Here is a 22366-nt window from a genome sequence, read left to right as displayed (position 1 = left end):
TTGCAGCAGTGGGAGGGGATTGAAGAAGTGGATTATGTGTTATTACCCTCTTTTCTGGTGACATCTCAGGATTAAGTCCCTCCATCTCTGACTGCACCATTTTAACAACACAATACTTTATTAACCCAACATCCTGCGTCTCCTCTTGCCGCGGAAACATGCCGTCTCTGCTGATGACACACACGTGAGACCTAACTGGTTATTCCTCAACTCAGCTCCTGCATGTTGTACAGCCAGCAGCGCACATGCACATGTGACTACATGAAAAACCTCTTCTATGAACGTGTCTGGGGAACTGCTTGTGAAATGACATTTGGAGACGATGTAGCTGTCTTGATCTGTTGCCGAGCGGAGCGTGTAAGGTCCCTCAGACTAGCAGAGGAGACAGATGGGAAGAGACGGGGCAGGTAGGAGGAGGCAGGGGGAAATGCAGACCAAAACACATCCTGAGAGGTAGGCAGGAACCCTGGCACTCTGTATTAGTGTCATATTTATAATGGTTTCACATTTTGTACATTTCTGATAGGATGCGAAAAACCATTCTTCATTTTGATTAAATTTTTCATGTTTCATTTCGTTGCTCATTTGTTCTGATCTCCACATAAACCCGCTTCTTTTCCACTCCTGTGGAAAACAGATTAGTCTTCTGCTTTCCAACACAAAAATTTGGTTTATTTTGACGGCAATTATCATCCACAGAAATCAATACTGTGTTTCTTGTCGCCGTCATGGCCCCAGGTAGATTTCCATTTAAATAAACTAAACTGGGCTTTGCAGCACTGCAGCAGTGTCAGTTGTCTCCATCATTTCTGAATGTGAGATTCTGTGGTTTCAGCACAATGTGAAGCTTTCCAGGATTGCATGTGCTCAGGTCAGTGGCCACTGACTGATCAGGTTAATGCAAAGGACTCGCTTTAACTTATGCAACACATTTATTTTGGCAGAGAAAATATGTTTATGGCCAAGTTTAATATTCAGTGATCAGTGATCCTTCCGTCAGCGCATATTCATCGTCAGCATGAAGATAAAGAACAACCTGTCTGTACAATATAGACAAATTTACTCATCTGGGCTGCCCTAAATCTTGAGCAGCGCAGCACAAATCTGCCCCAGAGACGCATAATTTGCTCTGAGAGTCGTCGCCCGAGAAGATGTTAGTGGCACGTATTCGGCGAGAGAGAAGAGAGAAAGGCATGAGAGGAATATGATGGATAGGCAGTTAGGTCACTCGGGAGGTGGCAGAGAGAGAAAGACAGAGATGCGCAATAATGATGTTTGTTTTGTTTCAAAGGTCAACTGATTCATCCTCAGTTTAATGTTTACTGTGGCATTTGGTCTAGTTCATTAGGAGATGTTAACTGCAGTCAGACCTTGTATTCGTACCTGAGCAGGTGCTGAAAGCCTGTCAGGAGTTACCGGCTGCTGAATACAGTGAGCTGCATTCAGTGTGGTTGCATACTGCTCTTGCTATTACAAGACTGATTGCAGCGGTATTGATCTGGCCGGCTGAGAAATCGACCTAAAACATGTTTGACATCGTCTTCTCCTCCATCCCGCTCCGTCTCTTTCTCACTATGCCCTCCGTCGTTTTCATCATTCGACAGCGCGGGCCGTTTTCCTTCACCTCACCTCTCCACCTCCTTTTACAAATCACTCCCTCACCTCTCCTCTCCTCATGTTATCACTCTCACCGCCATCGCTCTTTCCCCAACACTCACCCTCCACCCCACCCTCATCCATCAAGACTGTTCACTTCTTGCTCCACTTTTTCTCACACCTCTGCGTTTTTCCTCCCGCATGCATTCCTCCTTCTTTGCGTCACCTTTTCCTTCCTGTTTAAGCGTCCCCACCCTCCTCCCCCCTTCACCACTTCTTCACTTGTCTCCTCCATTGTTCCTCTCTGCAGTTTTTGCCCTCAACGCTCTTCTTCTTGACTCCGACTTCCTCAACCTCGTAACTTGCTCTTTCTTTTTTTAACCTCGCAACTCATCCTCCCGTCCCCTCCCTCCTTGCCTCCCAGGGTGATTAAGTGATGGTTGGGCTGGCACAGCTGGTGTAGCTGGGCAGGCAGCCCATCTTCATGACAGCTGTGCTGCAGTGTATCCAGATCCTTATTGGGGCAGTGGCACTGTTGTAATCATAACAACAACATGGGTCATTCAGGCTTTCTGGAATTCACTGTATTGTTAGGTAGGCATCTGTTGTGTTGTGATTATCTCTTAGGTCATCATATCACTAAATATCAGGTGCAAGCAAAGGTGTAAAAATTCTGTCCTGTGAAGCTCATGAGCATGAATGTTTCTGTTCCTGTGCGCACCTCTGGCCCTCTGTCTCATTTTCCTTTTTTCGCTATTTCACACGTCCTCCCTGGCGTTACAGCATTTGCTTCACACCTCTTCTGCATGCACACTTTTCATTAACTCACACCTGCACAAGCACATGAGTGTCTTGTCTTGTGTGGGTGAGCTGACATTAACTTATGAACCGGTGGTGCCATCTGTTCAATTGCACATCTGGAGATAAAAATGGTCTGAAAAGTCTCACAGTGTTCTGTGGTGCACCCTGGTTCACAGGGAGGTCACACACACACACACACACACACACACACATGCATGCACACACACCAGGCAGCAGGCAGCGAGTTGGACTGACTTACAGTATGAGTGAGCAGAAACATCTGAGGTAAGCACCTTTCTCAAAGCAGTAATTGAATTGTGCCAAGGTGACGCTGCTACAACTCAGTTATGAGCTTGGTGAGCTGTGCTAAACTCACTATTAGTCACAAGCTGTTGTCTACTTGGTGAGAGTTTTTCCCTCTTCTCTGCGCACTTGTGCATCATCAGTTTTAGGTCATGCTGACAGCTTAAGAAGATTAATGCAGTATTGGTTAAAGGGGGAGAGGGAGTTCGGAGGGTGCACTGTGGATGTCTTCACCCTTCCTCCCTCTCACCGCTGAACACTCTGTTCAGCTGTGAGACAAGCACACACTGGTCTCTGCGTTGTAGTAATCATCCTCTAACAGACTCTAACCCTCTACGTTAACTGTGCAGCACCCTCCGACACAGATGCTGCAGGGACAAGTCTCCCATAAACACCACTTACGTGGGACAGCAGCACAGCCCATAAACCAGCTCTATCAACAATGGCTATACCATCTTGACACTTTTATTTAAAGCTCTCTATATTTAATGTTGTCTCTCTCAGCACATACTGTAGCTCGGGGTGAACGTTCTGGGCCATTCTTACCATATCAACCTGTAGTAACCTGCCCATGATTCAGTTGTGTACGTGCCATAAAGGAGATGTTTCATTCCCGGCGACGAGCCACCATTTGATTGATTGCTGACATAAAATCAAAGCTCGCTACATAATCGAAAAACTCACTATGGATTATTACAGCTGCTACCTTTAGCTCATCATGTGCAAATCACATCCAATTTGCTGAACATAGAGCAGAAATGGGGCGGGGTTGGTTTAGTGGTTTGTATTTATCGTTTGATATGCTCAAGATTTAAAACATACTGTAAATAGAGCTTCATTCATTATACTTTAATTTATCAGTGCATTTATTTTATTATAGCCCAGCTACAAAAATAGCATTTCTAGGCTTGAATTCAATATGGCAAGAAAAACACAGCTAAGAACTAAATATGTAAAAGCCCATCTGAAGTGTTCTGACTCACTCATTCTGGAAAAGAGCATCAGCAACGCCTAAAATATAAATGCAGTGTCATGAAAATGACTGTGGTTTGTGCAGCGATGTATACTAATGATGCTGATTTACTTGAATATTAGAGTGAGCACACATTTATGACTTTTCCAGCTCTGTAAAAGTTCGTCTCTGATGACTTTTTTAGTTGTGTTCCAGAAAACCTCAACACTAGATCCAATAAAAGGGCGTCATGGGATTCATCTGTACAGTGTCCCCAGCTGAGCATCTGATTGTTATGTAAGACTAAGTGTGAAACACACACACATGCACGTACACACATGTGAATACACACACTCATATGCACACAAACACACACACACGAGCCTCAGTGTTATAATGAGACTCAGACCGAAGACACAAACAAGCTGTGGCAGCAGACAAACAACACTTTCTCACATGTCCCTCATCTCCTGTTCTCTCACATCACTCCATCTTTACTTCCTCTCGTCACTCTGAAGCACACATCAAACACAAGCTCCCACAAAAAAGACGCTTCTTCTAATTTCAGCCGTTTCATGCGTCACTGTCTTTGTGTGTGTGCTGGTGCACCTATGTGTGGGCACTTTTTTTCCCTATTTGTTCTAGGGCTAATTTAGGAACTTAGTCAGGACTTGGATTTAGCATCAGTAAAAATGGATCAGGACGAACTTCATTAAACCCACTGGTGGGTCCTGGCAAACGCCTGTGTTTGTGTGTGGATGTGTGTGTGTTGAGAATCTGTTGTTGTACAAACTAAATCCCTAAAAAAAGCACATACGTATACAAGGGATAGAGATGGAGCTGCGAGTAATGATTCTTTTTGTTATTGATTAATCTGCTAATTATTTATTGATAGATGATTTAGTTGATTAAACATCAGGAAACTGAAAAATTGTGATGTCTTCAAACAAAAGAAAAACGGATGTTGAAACTAGAAACGATCAGGCGTTTTTGTTTCGTAAATGTCAATTAGCAATTACTGAGTAATCATACTTGTTGTTGACTTATTTTCTGTCGCTCAGCTAATTGATGATTGTTTCAGAGCTACACATGGGCACAGAATTTTTCAATTCAATTCTGTTCAGTTTTATTTATATGACACCAAATCCCGACAGAAGCTGTCTCAGGACACTTTCCATATAGAGCTGGTACAGACCATAATCTTTACGTACAGAGACCCAACAACTCCCTCCTGAGCGAGCACTTGGTGAAGCAATTCAAAGAACAGATGGAATGAAAGACTATCTGCACTCAGTTGCCAGTTTATTAGGTACACCTGGCTAAAACTCATGCACTCTCATACAACAGTCCTGCAGTAAATCTGCTCTCTGTGAATGCCAGAGTGTTCAGTTTTGTTGGAGTTATTTTGGAGAGGTATTGATCATAATTTGCAGTCATTTTTGAGGTTGAAGTTTATGCTCCTGTTGAATTGAATACTGACAGGTGCTCCCAATATTTTCTAGATCACATTTATATCAATGAGGGATCACTAAGCATTAGAACCTCTCTAAAACATTGTTTCATTGAAACCTTCCTGGGGTTGTTGTGATAGACTGCATCAGTATTGGCCGGGGGTACCTAATAAAGTGGCAACTTGAGTGTACATGGCAATAGCGTTTTGCCTTGATTATAACTTTAAAAGTGGCAATAAAGCTGCAAAGCAGCTGGATTTGTGCTTCATTTGTTTTCATTACATCTCCTTTGAAACAATGAAAATGTGCTCAGTTGAGACAGAGACGGGGAGTCTTCACTCTGTTTTCAGCCGGTCAGTCTGCCTGTCAGGACACTTCAGGTGCTCTTATAATGTGTGCACGTGTATCATTTGAACAGAACTCCAACTCGAAGCGTAAGCACCAGTCAGAAGCAGATGGGCTCGTTAATGCAGTGATGTAGTTATGTAAGACCTGCTACTGCTGCCGCTCCTGTCTGTCTGTACTGCAGCACAGAGAGAGAGGGAGGGAGAGGGGGGAGAGAGAGAGAGGGAGAGAGAGAGAGAGAGAGAGGGGGAGAGAGAGAGGGAGAGAGAGAAAGAGAGAGAGAGAGGGAGAGAGAGAGGGAGAGAGAGAATATGTAAATGAGATCTTGTGAGTAAGCCCCCGTGTGTGTCTGCATTTGTCTGTTCCGGTGGTTATGTGTGTGCACACGTGTTCAGGTGTGTGTATGGGAACAGTGTGGGACAGATGGGAGTGATGTGGTAAATCAGGATGAATTGACTTGTTGTCTTGGGTTTGATGAACTCTTCTCCCTCTTTAACCCATCTCCTTCAATTCCCCACACGCTGGGTAACAGCCAATGCCAGCTCTAAACACTTAACCGCACAGAGGTAGCAGGAAAGGAGAGAGAGCCAGAAGAGCAGAGAGCCTCAGACGCCGAGGGAACAAATATAGGTTGTAAAGCAATTTTGGTACATGCATATTAATACACCAATGCATTTTCAGATACTCCAGTCGCTCCAGTTCAGATTTGTTGCAGGGGCTAGACAAAACACCATCAATAATGAATGAAAAATAACTTTTAACCATCAAGTAACTTAAACTTAAACACTGTGAGTGAATCATAGGAGGTTGAAGGCAGCATTTGTTGCCCAACAAATGGGGGTGGGCATCTGAACAAACAACTAACGATCTCTGAGGAGGACGGTGTGAAGACGCTGCCTGATCTCAGAGGAACAGCAGTGTCAGGTTGAAGCTAACCAACAGGGATATGATGGACAGTATAGAGGGAGTTTGTTAATGCTGCTAATTGGCATGCAGACAATTTGACCCACCTTTCTGATGACTCAGCTGCTTCCAAGTTGGAAATCTTTCACATTGAGTTTGCCTACCAGTTGAAAACACCTGGGTGAAGCTCAGATCCCATACAACAATCTGCATGTGATAGCAGAGACGCTGCAGTATGAGCCAGTTTATGGAGGCATGTTAAACACCTTATCCTATTTACTTATTTTTCTGTCTCGACAAGTTCTGTTTCCATGGTAATATCCACAAAAAATCCAGTTGTTTATGTTGGCAGGGTTGTTTGTAATCAGGAGAAGATGGATATCAAGAGCTTATCTGAAATAAAACCTGGAATAGGAGCTGTTAGCTACAATACAGTACATGCATGCAAACATATTACAGAGAATGTGAGTGGCGCATATCAGAATAAGTGGCATGTGGAATGAAAAATCATAAAAAGATGCGATAAAAAGAGGAGGGAGGCAGAGTGAAGAAGGGGAAGAGAGAGGGAGTGAAAGGATGGACCGAGCTGTGTGATCTGCCGTGAGGAAAGCAGCAAGCCCACACTGCTGAGAGCTGTGGACCCCAAACGCCTTATCGGAAACCAAAACAGCTATCAATTATTCAACAGGTACAGAGCGAACCAGCTACAGAGGAGAAGACATGGGAGGAGAGGAGATTTGGGGGGGGGGGGGGGGAGTTAGAGGAGATATATCCTGCATGGGGGTTTGTCACAAAGGATTTGATTTTTGTCTGTGTGTGTGAAAATGTGTGCAGAAACATGCGACGCGGTGCATGCTCATCGATAATGCAGCCATCACTTCCTGACTAATGTATCAGCAGCCATGAACAAATGTGGTAGTTTAAGCCTCGTGCCAGTTCAACGGCTTGACAATGAGTTAGATGCAGGGTGATATTAATGGCTTTAGTTTAAAGGAATAGTTCCAACATTTTGGGAAATACGCTTCATTGCTTTGATCCTGAGGAATCAATCTGACTCTGCAGTCAGTGCTCAGGTTGCCTTGTTCTGACCAACAGGAAACAATGAGCCTCACGACCTCTAAATTCTCTAATTGACATGTTGCATCTTGTTTGTTTGACAAATTCATGATGGGAACAGTACAGGGAGGAGTTTGGTGTCTTTGTGCCTGCACACAAACCAAAACCAGCGCTCAGCGATCTGGCAACCTGGGTTATCGATGGATGGATGAACTGCTGTTTGTTAAGAATAGCTCAAAAACAAACAGGGTACAGCCTGTTATTTGGTGAACTTTAGAGGTGTTGGTAGTTGTATTTTTGTCTATTCTTTACTTTTTTAAGTGGGCGGAATATAAGATAAGACGTGCCGGCATTAACATAAATAATAGAGGCTCCTTCACTTCAGTTAGCAAACAAGGAAGCTGCTGGAAGCGAGTGGTTTGTCCGAGTGTCTCCCCCTCTGGAGACAAGTAAATACCAAAGTTGCTGGGCCAGAGATGGAGAAAGAGAAAATCAGCCTGAAACACACACACACACACACACACGCACGCACACACACACACACACACACACACACACACACACACACACACACACACACACACACACACACACACACACAAAATCAGCTCCCGTCAGCGCAGTTTTCACTCGCCACCGGATCTTTCTCTCTCTCTCTCTCTCTCTCTCTCTCTCTCTCTCTCTCTCACTCACTCACTCACTCTCTCGCTCTCTCTCTCGCTCTCTCTCTCTCTCTCACTCACTCTCTCGCTCTCTCTCTCCTTGTGCATTCTCTTATCCCCCAGGTGAAGTCTGTTTCCAAATAATCGCTCATTTTCTTCGTGTCCATCCTTCTGTCTCTCTCTGCCTCTCCTCTCATTCCACATGTCTGCATCAGCATCTGCTTGATATACAGTATAACTCCTGCAGTCCTCCAGCTCTGACATTTACACTAACGATTCCTGAGGCGCACACACACACACACACACACACACACACACACACACACACATAAAATCCTTATAGTCACTGTGTACTCACTATGCAATCACACATATTTGTATCCCTTTCATTCAAAACACTCATGCATGTAGACACACCCATGCATTTCACTCTCTGCCTCATTGAATCACACACACACACACACACACACACACACACACATATGGTACATGCACGGCTAGCCCTAGCTGTTGCTAAGTGAGCCTGCAATCAGAGGCCTCCACAGGGCACCTGTTAGGAAGTAATGTCTCAATTGATTGGGCACTCTATTCACACAGGACCTTCCTGCTGTGTGTGCAGCCGGCTCTCAAGGTGAACCACTGAGATTCATTAGCATATTAGCGCACCGTATTTACTAACAATTCATCAATAACTTTACTGCAGCTGCAATTAAACAAGTAGAGTGAGTCTAATTAGAGGCAATTGAGGCATAAACCATTTCTGCTTTGTTCATTTTGCTGTGCTAGCCATATGGTTTTTACCCCCCCTGTTTTTTTGGTTTGAACAATGTAAAAATGTGCAGAGTAATGCTTCCTTTGCTGTGGCTGGCTCCATTAACTTGCACTGTAACCTGGTGAAAAATGTTGAAAGTGCAAAACAGTACATTTGCACATAAAGATAAATGTGTGATAGAGCTTTGTTTGGCAAGAAAGTTGGAGTAAAACACCACAGGGCCATTGTGAAATGCCATTTCATGGTCTGTACAGCATCATTTGTAGCACTTGGTGTTTATTTACCATCAAAACAATTCCTGCTCATTTAGTGTTCCAGTTTTTCTTTTTTTCGCATTGCGTTTGTGTGAGTTTGTCAGTTTATGAGCTCAGCGCTGTAAAACATCGGTCCCTGTAATTATTTTAACGCATTTCAACACGGTGTATTGATTGTAAATGCTACACGCATTCCAGAAAATTGTTGTGCAACTTAATGATAAAACAGAATTCAGCAGGCGGACCACACTGAGCTCAGGATACAGCAGAAGAAAGAAGGAGTCTGTGAGTGACCTTGAGATCAGGCAGCAGGAGCGGTTGCAAAGGTCATTGATATGCACGGCCATCGCACGGACGCTCGCTGTGTGTGGCGGTGTGTGTGTGTGGTGATGCGTTTCATCCTGTTCTTCACTGTGACTTGCATTAGAGATCTAATTGATTATCATATGAATTCCATTCCAGTCATCAAATCCCAAGATGATTTAGTTATCTAATATAATATATTCACAGAGTGCACACAAAGTACCTATATTGTGTCTCTCTGCCTAATCTGTAAAATCTGTCCACTGCCTCAGGAATGGCGGTACTGCAAGAGCAAATTTGGATCAATCTCAGAACTCAATTATCCCACCATTTGGTGCTTCACGACCCGAATAAACATTTTGTCACTAATCCATATGTTATTATCATCCACCAAGGCTATCATAGATGCACACACACACACATACAGAGCGGCACAAAACAGCAACAGCAGCTTCTAATTGTTTGACTGTAGCTTTGACAGTGGCCTGCAGGCAAAATGTATGTGTGCCAACGCAACTGTCAGCTCAGAGAGAGAAAGTAAGGATGTGACATTAGTCTCTGTCACAGTGCCATCAGATACACTGTGCGATAATATGTTTATAACAGCGTCGATCAAATGAAACTCATCCTGTGAGAAAGCGTCTTTGAAGATGACACATTGTTTCAGCCGAATTAGCACGAACGGTCAACATTTCAGCATGAACGTGCAGCACGAACGGAAAATGTTTGGGTGCAGTCGGGACAAACTTCGCATTCGCTTATGGTTCAAGTTGAGAAGGAAGTCCATGATGCTGCTGGAAAGTTTCATAATCAGGCCAGACTTTATTCACACTTCTGGGCCCAGAGAAAGCCATTGGCCCTCGAGCGAGGTCGAGACTGTAGTCTGAATGAACAGTGACGAGCAATTTTACCATCACATATTGATATTGATCAGTGGATTTCAGTACTGAGCTGAAGTTAGTTATACATTATCATGGCTGAAGGTAATATCACAGAACATTTCACTACTTCAGATATTGCAAATTTTTCGTGGATATTCTTTGGCGGGACCTAGAGCGAAAGCGAGCGGATGGAATCAAATTAAGATGTAATGATAGGAAGAGGAGGAGAAGAAGAGACAGTGTCGAGCCTTTAGAAGTTCAGGTTCACAACTCAAAGAAGTAGGATTTGTACTTCTCAAGTGTTTAGACACATTTCATGACATTATTCCCCCCAAAATGTGAAACCATCTGGTCAACTCAAACTGCTTATGCAAAACTCGATTCAAATATGCTGTTTTACATATAAATTGAACTTATGTATCTTGATATTACACCATCAGATCCATAGACGCTACATACTGGTTTGCAGCCATCATGGATTGAGTCGATCAGAGTTCGAAGGAGGGAGACATGTGAGGCAGACATACTGCGTGAGGTGAAATACGTACTGTTTAAATTCCATAAATCTTAGAAAAATCATTAGAACTTGCCAAAACTTATAATGCAGAACTCAAAATGCATTGCGGTGTTTTCAAAGTCACTGCATTTATTTCTCACACCAGTTCAGCCACCAGCATGTCATGCATAAAAAGTATTTCTGCAGCCCATTTGTAAATCTTTGCATACTCTTACCTTAGATTTTGAGTCTCTGATATTTCTGAAACGGGACGGCAGTTTGCTGATTAACCAATACTCTCAGGAGTCTCCCCAGAAAGCCTCAAAATGATGCCGTCAATTTGACTGTATATTTTATTCTAAAGTAGTTCGCCACGACAGTTTGAGATGATGTAGCCTCATTTTAAAGTAGAGTGGCGGGGCTGCAGCAGAGTACGATGGAGCAGAGCCATTCTCCAATTATTTAAAGAAAATCCTGTCCATCCAAATGCTTTTAAAAACCCAATAAAATCCAAAAAAAATGTTTGATCCATGACTGTCAGGACTCGAAAGCTTCATGCATTTGTTCACTCTTAATTTCATCCACACGTTCAGGCTGCTGATCAGCTTGCACTGAATGATGGTGTTTTCTGAATTAAATGCTGGGTTTACCTGTGCTTTATGGCTGTAATTATGTGTTGGATGTGACGAAAGATTAATTAAATCAATTTTCTGTGCAATTTCCTAAAAGGAAAACTACATGATTAGTCATAAGCTTTGGCACAGTCTGCATCGAAATCAGCTCGAGCTTTAAGAACATAACTAAATTCCTTGCTCACAGTCAAATGTAGAAAGACAACAGGAAAGTGTCAATTACGAACTTATGAATATTAATAAAATGTTTAAACTGTAAACTGATAGAATATTCAGAAAACGGAGGTGAAGCGAATAGTCAATAAATGTATTACTTGGCAGATGGAATTTAATCTGCAGCTATTTTGACAATAGATGAATCATTTCAGTCATTCTTTTTCAAGCGAAAATGCCAAATATTTTCTTGTTCCAGCTCCTCAGATGTGAGGAAGTTTTTTATTGGTCATATATGATAGTGAACTGAACATCTTTGGGTTTTGAATTGGATAAAACAGCAATTTGAAGAGTTCAGCTTCAGGAAATTATAATTTAGCAGCACAATTTTCTGACATTTAATAGACACTGATTAATTAAGACAGGCCTGCACTTTTACAGGCTGTGACAGAGGATAATAAAGCCTCTCTTTTGTGCCTTTCTTAATAAAAGAGCTTTTCTTTTCATAACAAGTTTTAAGGTCTGGCATGTTTTTTTTGTTCGCGCAGCGTCAGCGCGTACACGACTGTGAAACGCTGTAGATAAAACGAGAGACAACTGAAGAGTTGGAGACAGAGGCAAAGTCAAGTAAGGGAAACAAATCCAGCTTCAAACAAGCTGGGAAACAAAGCTTCGGCAGCGACCCAAACCAGCCAGCCAGTAGCCAATCAGCCTGCCAGGCCTCTCTCCTCTCAGACTGAGGCTGGCAGCAAGAACCGGCCAAGCAGAGAGATAGAGAAAGAACGAGAGACAGACAACGAGAGAAAGAGAGAGGGAGTTTTCATTACACAGAAACACTTATCCCTCTTCTCTCCCTCTCTCTCTCTTGTTTTATCCCACCGCAGAGAGATACTGTGGGTAAAGGTGACAGACATAGATAACTGTATCTCGGGCAGACTGCACAATTACTCTGAATTTTATTATTGTTACTGACAGCCACATATTTGTAGGAGGAGACACAAAGCAACGCATCAGCCATCACCACTGTGTGTCGTGCATGTGTGTGGGTAGGTGGGTGGGTGCTATCCATCTGAAATTACAGGAAGATTAAAATTAAAGCTTGTCTCACTTTAGCCAGCAAGCTCTCGGTGTCTCTCTTTTGCTCTCTCTCTCTCTCTCACACACACACACACACAATGACAGCACTAATCAGCCCTCTGTCAAGCCCATTAGGTCCCACCCTTAATGAGGAGATCACCCAGCTTGTGCCCTGACTCGGGCCAACCAAGTGAGCTAATAGATAATGATGTGCATGGATGTATGAGTGTTGTTTGCCTCCTCCGCGTTGGGCTGCATTGAAATGACAAATGACAGACTTCCAGTGTCTCTATTAAAGAATGTTTTTCTATTATGTTCTCAGGGTTCAGTCAGCCGTGCGCTACACTCATCACAAAACAGTACCCTGACAATCTGCCTTTCACTGCCATCCCTCTGTATTTTATTTATTTATATATATTTTCTTTTTCTTTTTTTGGGAGGCGGGTTATTGGCAGATGAGTCACCACTCCACAAATACTTCTCTTTAAAATGTATCTGCATATGGTGCAATTTTGTGTGAGTGTGTTACTCATGTTGTGGGGACATAATTCAGTTCGCACAGTCACATTGTGGGGGACGCATCTTCCTTATGGGGACGAAACGCAAGTCCCCATCAGGTAAATCATTACATTTTTGGGTGAAGACTTGGGTTAATATCAGGGTAAGGGTTAAGGTTTGGCAAGTAGTAGTTAGGATTAGGGCTCTGGTAAGTCTCCAAGAAATGAATGTAGGTCTATCTACTGTCCCCAAAAGTGATGGGAACACGTCATGTGTGGGTGTGTGTGAGTGTGTGGGTGGTCGTGTATTACTCACATTGTGGGGAGATAAATCTGCTCACACAGTTACACTATAGGAACACGTCCTCCCTACAGGCAGATAATGCAAGTCCCCATAACATGAATCATTAAATTTGAGGGTGAGGACTTGAGTTAAGGTTTGGGTAAAGTCAGGTTTAGGGTTAAGATTAGAGTCAGGGCATGGCAGATAGTGGTCGTGGTTATCATTATGTAGAATGAGTGCATGTACAAGGACTTTGACTCTTGGTTTAAACATCCCACTCAATGTACTTGCATAGGAGAAAAAAAGACTCAAACTCAACTAGGACAAACAAACAGACAAAGACCGAACAATAAGTTAAGTTATGGTTTGGGCAAGTTTCCAAGAAATGAATGTAAGTCTGATAAATGTCCCCAAAAGTGATGGAAACACGACTGCGTGTGGGTGGGTGGGTGTGGGTGGGTGGGCGTGTATTACTCACATTGCGGGGACACACGTCTGTTCACACAGTCACATTGTGGGGGACGCATCTGCCATATGGGCACAAAACTGAACTCCCCATAACATAAAATGTCAATTTTTAGGGTGAAGACTTGGACTAAGGGTTAGGATCAGGCAAACAGTGGTTATGCTTTGGGCAAGTTTCCAGGAAATGAATGTGAATCTATGTAATGTCCCCAAAACTGATGGAAACACGACTCTGTGTGTGTCTGTTTGTGTGTAGCCACGTGTGTGTACTTTCATGTTTTGCATTATATCTTCAGTTAGGATTGAATGAGTGGTGTTTATAACATATAACCACAATGTGAAATGGCCTCTTGGGATTTGTTAAAAGTGATGGTAATTGGACCTTCTCTTTGTCATGCTCATGTGCGCGTGTATGCACAGAAAGGAGGCTGACAATGGGACTGGAGCTTCCCCATCAAGCACACACACACACACAAACACGGGCAAGGTCATTGTGGTAAAACTTAATACCTTTTCTCACCACAGAGCAGCCGCGCGTGTGTGTGTGTGTGATAGTAAACAGCGAGGAGCAGGGCGCGCGCCGGTCCACCCTCTCCCTATAGTGCAGTCAAAAGTCAAAATATCGTGCTGTTGGCAGGCTGGGCGCCTCGTGCTGTCACGCCACTGGATCCACACACGAACATAAGCGCGCGCACTCAAGCCATGCGTGCGCGCGCTCACCAAGTGTCCAAGCGCGTGAAACTTTTCGTAACGAAAAGCGCAATTGACAACTTTCTCCTTAATAGCCTCATTCTCACGCGCTCCCTTTGCTTTTTTATCCCTCACGCACACTGGCGCGCGCAGCAACAGCACCAGCCATCCTCATGCAGGTAAGTCCTACAAACTGCAGTGCGGCAGCGATTCGCTATTTTAAGAATGATTTTTACATGAAGTGGATAAATATTTAATTCCCCTTCCACTCCCGGCCGTCAGAGCGGATAAAGGACGGCTGGTAAGTTGTTGGAGCAGCAGCGGGAGCCTCCTTTTGAGACTCCATTTAGCCAAAAAAAATAAATAAATAATTTTTTTTTTTAAAAATGGAAAGAACACTTCAAGAATGTGTACCAACTCACAGACACCCACACATCCACACCAATAAACAGCCCGGCCGCACGCGCTCCACAGCATCAGCAACAAAAACAAGTGAATGCCTCTTTCTCTTACCTCGCATAAACATATTGGCAGCGGCTGTTTGGACCGTCGAGCAGGCTAGTGTCTGTGCGGGAGTAGCATCCTTGTGAGGGTCCAATCCTCTGCTGCTGTTCACTAAATTGTTATTTTGATTCCCTTTGACCGCTGGCAGGCAGGCTGTAGTCTTGTCTCCTCGGTGGCTGTTTTCTGAAGTGAAGACGGTTGGAGGAGGAGAAGGAGGTGGTGGTGGTGGTGGTGGAGGAGAAGGAGGAGGAGGAGGAAGAAGAAAAGGGGGTCGGGTGATGTTTGACAAAATTAAGGACGAAAATAGAAGGTCCGCCACTGGTAGAAACGAAGTTTTCCCCGCACTTGGTGTGAGGTGAGGGGGGAAAAAAACACCTTGTCCCGTCCCAACACACTCAGATGTGTTTCAGTGATATTTTCAACTCGCCGCCATCTGCTGTTTATGGATCAATAACATGCATTCTGACTTAAGTTGACGCCCGAATTGTAGAGAAATATGCTGTCGAGCGCGGATGGGAAAGAGCCCAAAAATCGGAGGAAAGTTCCTTTATGTCTCCATCATCGTCCCCCTGTCAGGGTGCAGGTCAGGTGGAGTCTGAAGTGTGCTGTGTGCGGATAGACGGTGTGAGTCAGTGCTGTCTACTGTCTCCGTTACCGGAGAGCTCCGAGGCAGCCGCTTCAATCCCCCTCCCACTGTGAGATGTGACTGATGAAAGGCAGAACAGCTCTCTCTCCCTCCCTCCCTCCCTCTCTCTCTCTCCCTCTCTCTCTCTCTCTCTCTCCCTCTCTCTCTCTCTCTCTCTCTCTCTCTCTCTCTCTCTCTCTCTCTCTCTCACACACACACACACACCATTCAAAGAGGCTTCATTGGCATGACAGCCAAGAAGCCTGTGTGTGATGAAGCAGTTATACGCAGGCTCTCATATTAAAATCCTCCTTGTATCAGTTCTTGCACCCTCTCACTCTTCCACTTATGTCCCAGGCTCCACCGCTCCTTTATCTCCCTCAATTCAATTTCACTTCCAACAATTCGGCCTGCTTTATGGGCATGAATGCTGCCCAAACAGTATTACCAAAGCTTCAATTACAATTCAATTACTCCGTTTCTCTTCCTCTCTTCATTTACCCATTTGCCCTCGCTCTCTGTCTCTCAAATTGAAGTCCAGAATTTGTTTTTTGGCATGGCTATAATTAAATTAAGTGCAGTATTGTTGTAGTGTGCTGTGCAAGATTTATAATGCAACTACAGTAATACAGAATTTGAGAATAAGACAAAAAAAAAAAAAAAAATGCACATTGCAAGATGGTTTACCAAAAATCATTGTCAGGAAATCGTTTAAAAAAGGAAGAGCAGGGCTGCAGATGAAAATTATGGTTATGGTGCAGGCAGGAAATGAGATATGAAAAAATATAATACAACTCTGATTAAAAAAGGAAAAATGCTACGCTGTATAAAACATACATAAAACAGAATGTGATCATTGGCTAAACCTCTTTGACTCTGATGAACTCAATTGAAAACAATGTGTTTAATGTTTGACCTCATCGGTTTCATTGATTTTTGTAAATATCTGCTTTTTTCTCTATTTCTGAGTTGTACTTTGCGACAGAACTTGGTTCTTCTCTGTCTTTATGCGGGCTGTAGTGAAGCAGGAAGTGCTGCTCTTTCCCTGCTTCTCCTTGACACCATCTGTTTTCTCTGGGTTGCCAGGTTTGTCTGTGTCCACCAGTCTCAAGGCTGGCCAGGTTGTCGTCATTCAGTCTGAATTTACTCCATGTCTTCTTCAGTTTCTGGTCGCTCATAGTGCCCAGATGGTATTGTCGCTGCCACTTTGTCTTGTCTGTTGGGTGTTACTTAGCATTGATGCTCACTTTGAGTTTTTGCTGCTGATGTACTCTTCAGTTATCTTTAGCTGCAGGTTGGTCAAGATTGCGTGAGGCTTATGTTCTCTCATTTTCCTGTGAAACATCCAAAGCAATTTCCCACCGCTAACTCTGACTTGAATGATGTTGAAACTTCGTATTGGTGAATGTTCCTGATTGTGTATTTCGGTGTGTAACCATAACAAAGTCACTGCAATCATGTGAGGACACGTGAAAACCGACACAAACGGGCAAATGCTGATGAGAGCAATTACGGTTTTATTTCTCCAAAGGTTTTCTCATTGGTTGTGGCATGTGCTGATATATTTAGCTGTCTCTGGGGAGCTTTTCTCTCCCATTAAATTGGAATTTTATTTTTGCAAAGAATTTGGACCCTTTCTGTATCGTATTTGCTACAGCGGAGCAGAAAATGTTTGTCATCTCATTTTGAGGGCAGAACTGACACATTGTGCCTTCTCTCTGCTGCCAGGTTTATCTTTGTGTCATCCAGTCTTTACTCTCCCCGTCTGCCTACTCCCTCTCACTTTGTGTTTGTCTCTGTTGTTGCTGAGTGGTTTTATTGTGTTCAGATTGTGACAATAAAGGGTTTACAATCCAGAATCCATCCTCTCTCCCTCGCTCACTCTGTTTTCACCTTTCCAGCCCAGTTTTTAGCCCTTCTCTGTTTCCTCAGTGTTAAAAACTGTTCTCATATTCGCATTAATATTTTAACTGCCCATTAGCTACAAACCATACATAAAAGAACATAACCTGAATAATTTGAAAGTGACTTGCAACTGTAGAACACAAAATGGGAATTCAAGTAAACATGTAAATTAAATATACGAGTGTGCGATGTGACTGCTGTGTGCTGTGATTGGGTTATACGACCTGTCCATCAAGCCTTCTTGCCCACTTCGTATTTAGAAATGCATTGTCTTCTATCTAAGTAAAATTAGGAAAAGCACGCTGAGCCCATTCATATTGGTGTAGGACATGTGTATCTTTTGTACCCATGTCTGCAGGAAGGGGGTTTAGGAGTAAAAGAGACCTGTAATCACACTCTGTGATTCTCTTTGAATCATACTGTGTGTCCAGAATTGAATCTGGGGTGAACTGTAAGGGCTGAGAGAAAATCTCATGGGTGGTCACCAAATATGATGAAACTGTGCCCTCGACGGAAATCTTCCGTCTCTTCGATGCCAAAAAGCAATTTCCAAATGTCTCACATTGTCTGAAACACACACACACACACACACACGCAAAACAAGCTTTTCTGAAGGGTATAATTTAATTGAAATCAAATGGAAGATTCACCATAGCTTAGTGTTACAAAGGAGGAAGGGATTCCTCGGGTGCAGGGAAAACTGGGCCTCAGCATCAAGATAAGAGATGACTGTCTGTAAGTGCCTGTGTCTAAATAATTTAGACAAGGAAAATATGAAGAGTGAAAAAAAGCACATTTATATCAGCAAAACAAACAAAAAAAGTCTTTATTTCTGGCTACTTGGTGGCAGCAGATAGCTTAAAACACACCATTCCCATAATGTCTCCTTATAAAGTTGTTATTGTCAACCTTTTACACATTCAGCAGACATGGAGCAGCATATGTTTCCGGCTATCTGACAAATGTAAGCTGAATATTCACTTTGAAGCATTGGTAGTTTCACTGCATGTCTCAGTAGCGTCGCTGTTTCCTGAATCAAATAGCTTTTCTGTAGCTCAGCTCTTTAATTGGTCAAACAGCGTGGTAGCGTCCGCACAGCGGAACTTTCTGCTGCAGTGTGAAAAAAAAAACTGCTATGGATCAGAAAGTGACGCCACCGCCGTACACGGACGTGTACATGTGGCCGATGGACGTGCTTCATTATGACGTGACGTCCACATCGTCTCTGCTGCAGGGGAATACAGACACATGAGCTTGAGTTTACTTGATGGAAATGTGGCAGAGGGTGAGGAAGGAGGAACTGATCCTGAGGGAGTCTGGATTTTTACTCTTTATCTACAGTGGTTTGAGTCGAGGTATTCAATTTTGGGTTTGTCCTGCAAATGTGCCAGAGTCTAAATTGAGCCCACACACACACACACACACACACACACACACACACACACACACACACACACACACACACAGATAGATGAGCATACACACACTCTCGACACCTGCTTTTTGTTATGCGCAGCACATGTTAGTTTGTTTGTTTGTTTATTACCATATTGGGTTTTGGAGCCGTGAGAGCAGAGAGCACAGCTGATTGTTTAATTAGCGTCTTTGCCTGTCTGTCTATCTGTTTGACTGACAGTTTATTGATCACTTGATAGCACTGAGTTGGAATGAAGCTGGTTCAATGTATAAAAAAAAACAAAAGCGTTGATGTAGTAAACTACTTGTTGCTTTAGCTTAGCTTGCTACATTCCTGTAGCGAAGCCTCATTTAATGTAGAGCAACCGGTAGCTTAGCTCACGATACTTTCCAGGTATCTTTGCCAACACTGTCTCTCTCCATCGAGCACTGAGCTGGTCTGCACCTAAAGGCTCTGGGCTCCAAACTACTGCAATTTGCATTTAATGTGTCAGAATGGGTTTTGACCCCTGTACCTGCAGCCACTCTGGCTCCTCATCAAGCTAACAAGCAAGGAGAACGTGGCTGATGTTACAACAGAGTAGCACAAAGTCCAGAGAAGACAGCAAATCAGGCAACATAAAGGTCTGGGTGGGTGGACTATGGGTGTGTTGGGTCTTTAGTGACACAAATGAAGGAGCTCACAATACATTAGTTCCCACAAGCTGAAGTTGTGTCAATGTGCTACAATCTCCCCTCTCCATCCCCCCTTTCCCTGAGTTTCTTGCTTTCTTTAACATTTCCCTCCATTCCTCTGCATCTCATCTGTTTATCATCCTCTTTCCAACCCATTTCTCTTTCCACTTTCCCACCCCAAAGAGTTGAGCATCATTAGCAGCAACAGCAGTTGGATGTCTGTGGCCCATATTCAACATCAAAATAGACTTCCTTCAGAGTGATTTGGCCACAATAAACAGGAAGCTTTTCTATGATATTGGAATAATACATTCGAGAGGCAATAGAGCAGGATTTAAACATACATCATACTACATTAGTAACTGGCACAGGAATACGGTCTGCTCCTAAATGGCAATCATGAGCGTTAATTCCACTCTGCAACGTAAAAATAAACACTTCAGCGGAGCTTTTATCAGTCCATCCCATCAGAGTTAATTCAGCAAGTCAAATCAGCTCTAAATGGACAATTCTACAATCAACAAAAAAACAATAGTTACAGAAAACTAATAACACAAGAAAATTTGTTGTTTGGGAGCATAACAGTGTTTTGTTCTTATTTGCGCTCGCTGCAGAATGAATTGATTGCGTTTAATGAAACAACCATAAAATTTTGGGGGAAATTAATCCTGAGCTCAGGTCAAGAGGCTCTCAGTTTTTCATATTTTGAGTCTGAAATATTACACAAGCAAGTTTTTACTGGTGTACAAGAAGGGGAATATATATAATTTTTGTCGAGCGTTGCAGTCAATTCTCCAGTGCTCCAGTCAATTCTCAAACCTCATTAAGCCGGGGCTCTGTTTATTTTATTACTCTCATGATTTCTTGTTTCTTTGGACATTTTAAATGTAAAATAAATGGCAGGTCTAAGCATGCACAAGTATTCTAAGCACTCATGGGCTTACAATACATGGGCCTATGTAAAGCAAACATCTATGTGATACATTTATTTTGATTATACTGCTGCAGTGAGACAAATGTGTGTATAGATTGTATGAGTGGCCTAATAAAATACCTTCTGTCTTCCTCTATAACTGCACTGCATCTCTGGAATCATTTTCAGCATTAAAAGGCCATAAAAATGTGTAAAATCCAACTCTCATGTGTCCAGGTTGTAATGCTGTACAAGTTGAGCAGCTCATATGAGCGAACGGGGAAGGGAAAGTGATTTGTATGGGTCCTGGATACTTGCCTTAATACATCAATTTTATACTTGAAAGTAATGTCCTTTTGGGCCCTATTAGAATAAATGTGCATATTTTAATGAAATTAAGATGATGACAGATTTGAAGTTTTACTTGAGTAATGCGATATCTTGTCTGATATTCAGTCTTTGGTAGTCACACTCTGTCCAGCGTTGATACTCAGCTTTAAATTACCGTAATATGTCATTAAAAAGTGAGATAATTGTGCAGGAATGCTCTTTAATTGTTTGCAAAGTTGTCCATAGATGTAGGAGATGTGATACATGTGAATATCAGAAATGTAGTCAGGGTTAGAGTTACATAATAAATTTATGATGATTAAATATGAAATTAAAGATGAATACTGCGGAGAGAATAATGTGTTATGTAATTTACTGATGAAGCGTAGTATTTTACGCTTTAAGGGGAACTCAAAGTGTGTTTACTGCATGTGTGCAAAAAGTTGTATAAAGAAAAAAGCATTTTTTTAAGGAAAGTTAAGAAAGGAAACTTCCCGAGCCAAGATCTTTTACAGAGGAGCAGTAGAAGGCATCCTGACTGGAAACATAACAAGCTGGTGTGGTTTGAACACAGCCCAGAGCTGGAGGACTCTGCCAGTGATTAAAACTCCCCATTTACCGAGTATCAGTATATCCGAGTATCAGTATATCCCAAAGGATACTAAAGGACAGTACCCGCCCCAGTCACAGCCTGTTCACCCACCTGCCGCCTGGCAAGCGGTACAGAAGTATCTGCTGCTGTACCACCAGACTGCAGAGCAGCTTCTGTCCTCAGGCGGTGAGACTCCTCAACTCATCCTCCACACTCCACCATGTATAATAGGTTTGTTTTGTTTTGTGTGTGGCGTAAAGGGACAAGAGCTTGCATTTCATTGTACAACCCTGTGCTGTAGAATGATAAATAAATGAACCTTGAATCCTGAACACTGAAACTTCTGCGGCCTCAGAAGGAGCTGCATGAAATCTGCCTTAAGTGATGTCACTTGAGTCGGCGTGATTAAGAGCTGAAGACTAATAGTCTGAAAACGACAAAAATCAGGGGGTGTGGAATGAGGGAGAAGCTCCTCATCTCTGCTTGAGGCTATGTTAGCTTACTAGCATAACACGGCTGGAACTGTTGGTGGTTGGGTTGTGCTGTGGGTAATGCAGACGGCGGGAGAACAAACGTGGAATAAAAGAGATGATATCTCTGGTTCTGCTGCATTGATTTTGATCTATTTTTTTAACTGTATAGGAGTGCAATGCTACATGGGTGGAGGGCTCTTTTAATTTATTTGAAACTGGACAGTGTATCAGTCTGGAGGAAGAGCAGCACATTTGGTCAAGTTGTTATCTCAATCATGTAGAAAAGTCTGTTTTCTGTAGCTCATTTTACTGGGAGGCAAACACATATTGTTTAGTGAGATAAAGTCTGCAGAGTGGCTAT

The 22366-nt window shown here is 43.0% G+C and overlaps 1 protein-coding gene across 1 annotated transcript in view; it reads right to left on the bottom strand.

The window, feature by feature from the left end:
* Positions 1-15803, bottom strand: part of rtn4rl1a (reticulon 4 receptor-like 1a) — an 86179-nt gene extending 70376 nt beyond the window's left edge. Inside the window, exon 1 of the mRNA XM_076751168.1 lies at positions 15086-15803. Coding sequence (XP_076607283.1) covers positions 15086-15098 — 13 coding nt within the window. The 5' untranslated portion in view covers positions 15099-15803. The remainder of the gene's footprint in view (positions 1-15085) is intronic.
* Between the last annotated feature and the right edge of the window lie 6563 nt (positions 15804-22366).

This window comes from Chaetodon auriga, chromosome 15 (assembly GCF_051107435.1).
Source record: "Chaetodon auriga isolate fChaAug3 chromosome 15, fChaAug3.hap1, whole genome shotgun sequence".
NCBI classification, from domain to species: domain Eukaryota; kingdom Metazoa; phylum Chordata; class Actinopteri; order Chaetodontiformes; family Chaetodontidae; genus Chaetodon; species Chaetodon auriga.
This window is presented reverse-complemented; position numbering and strand designations above follow the sequence as displayed.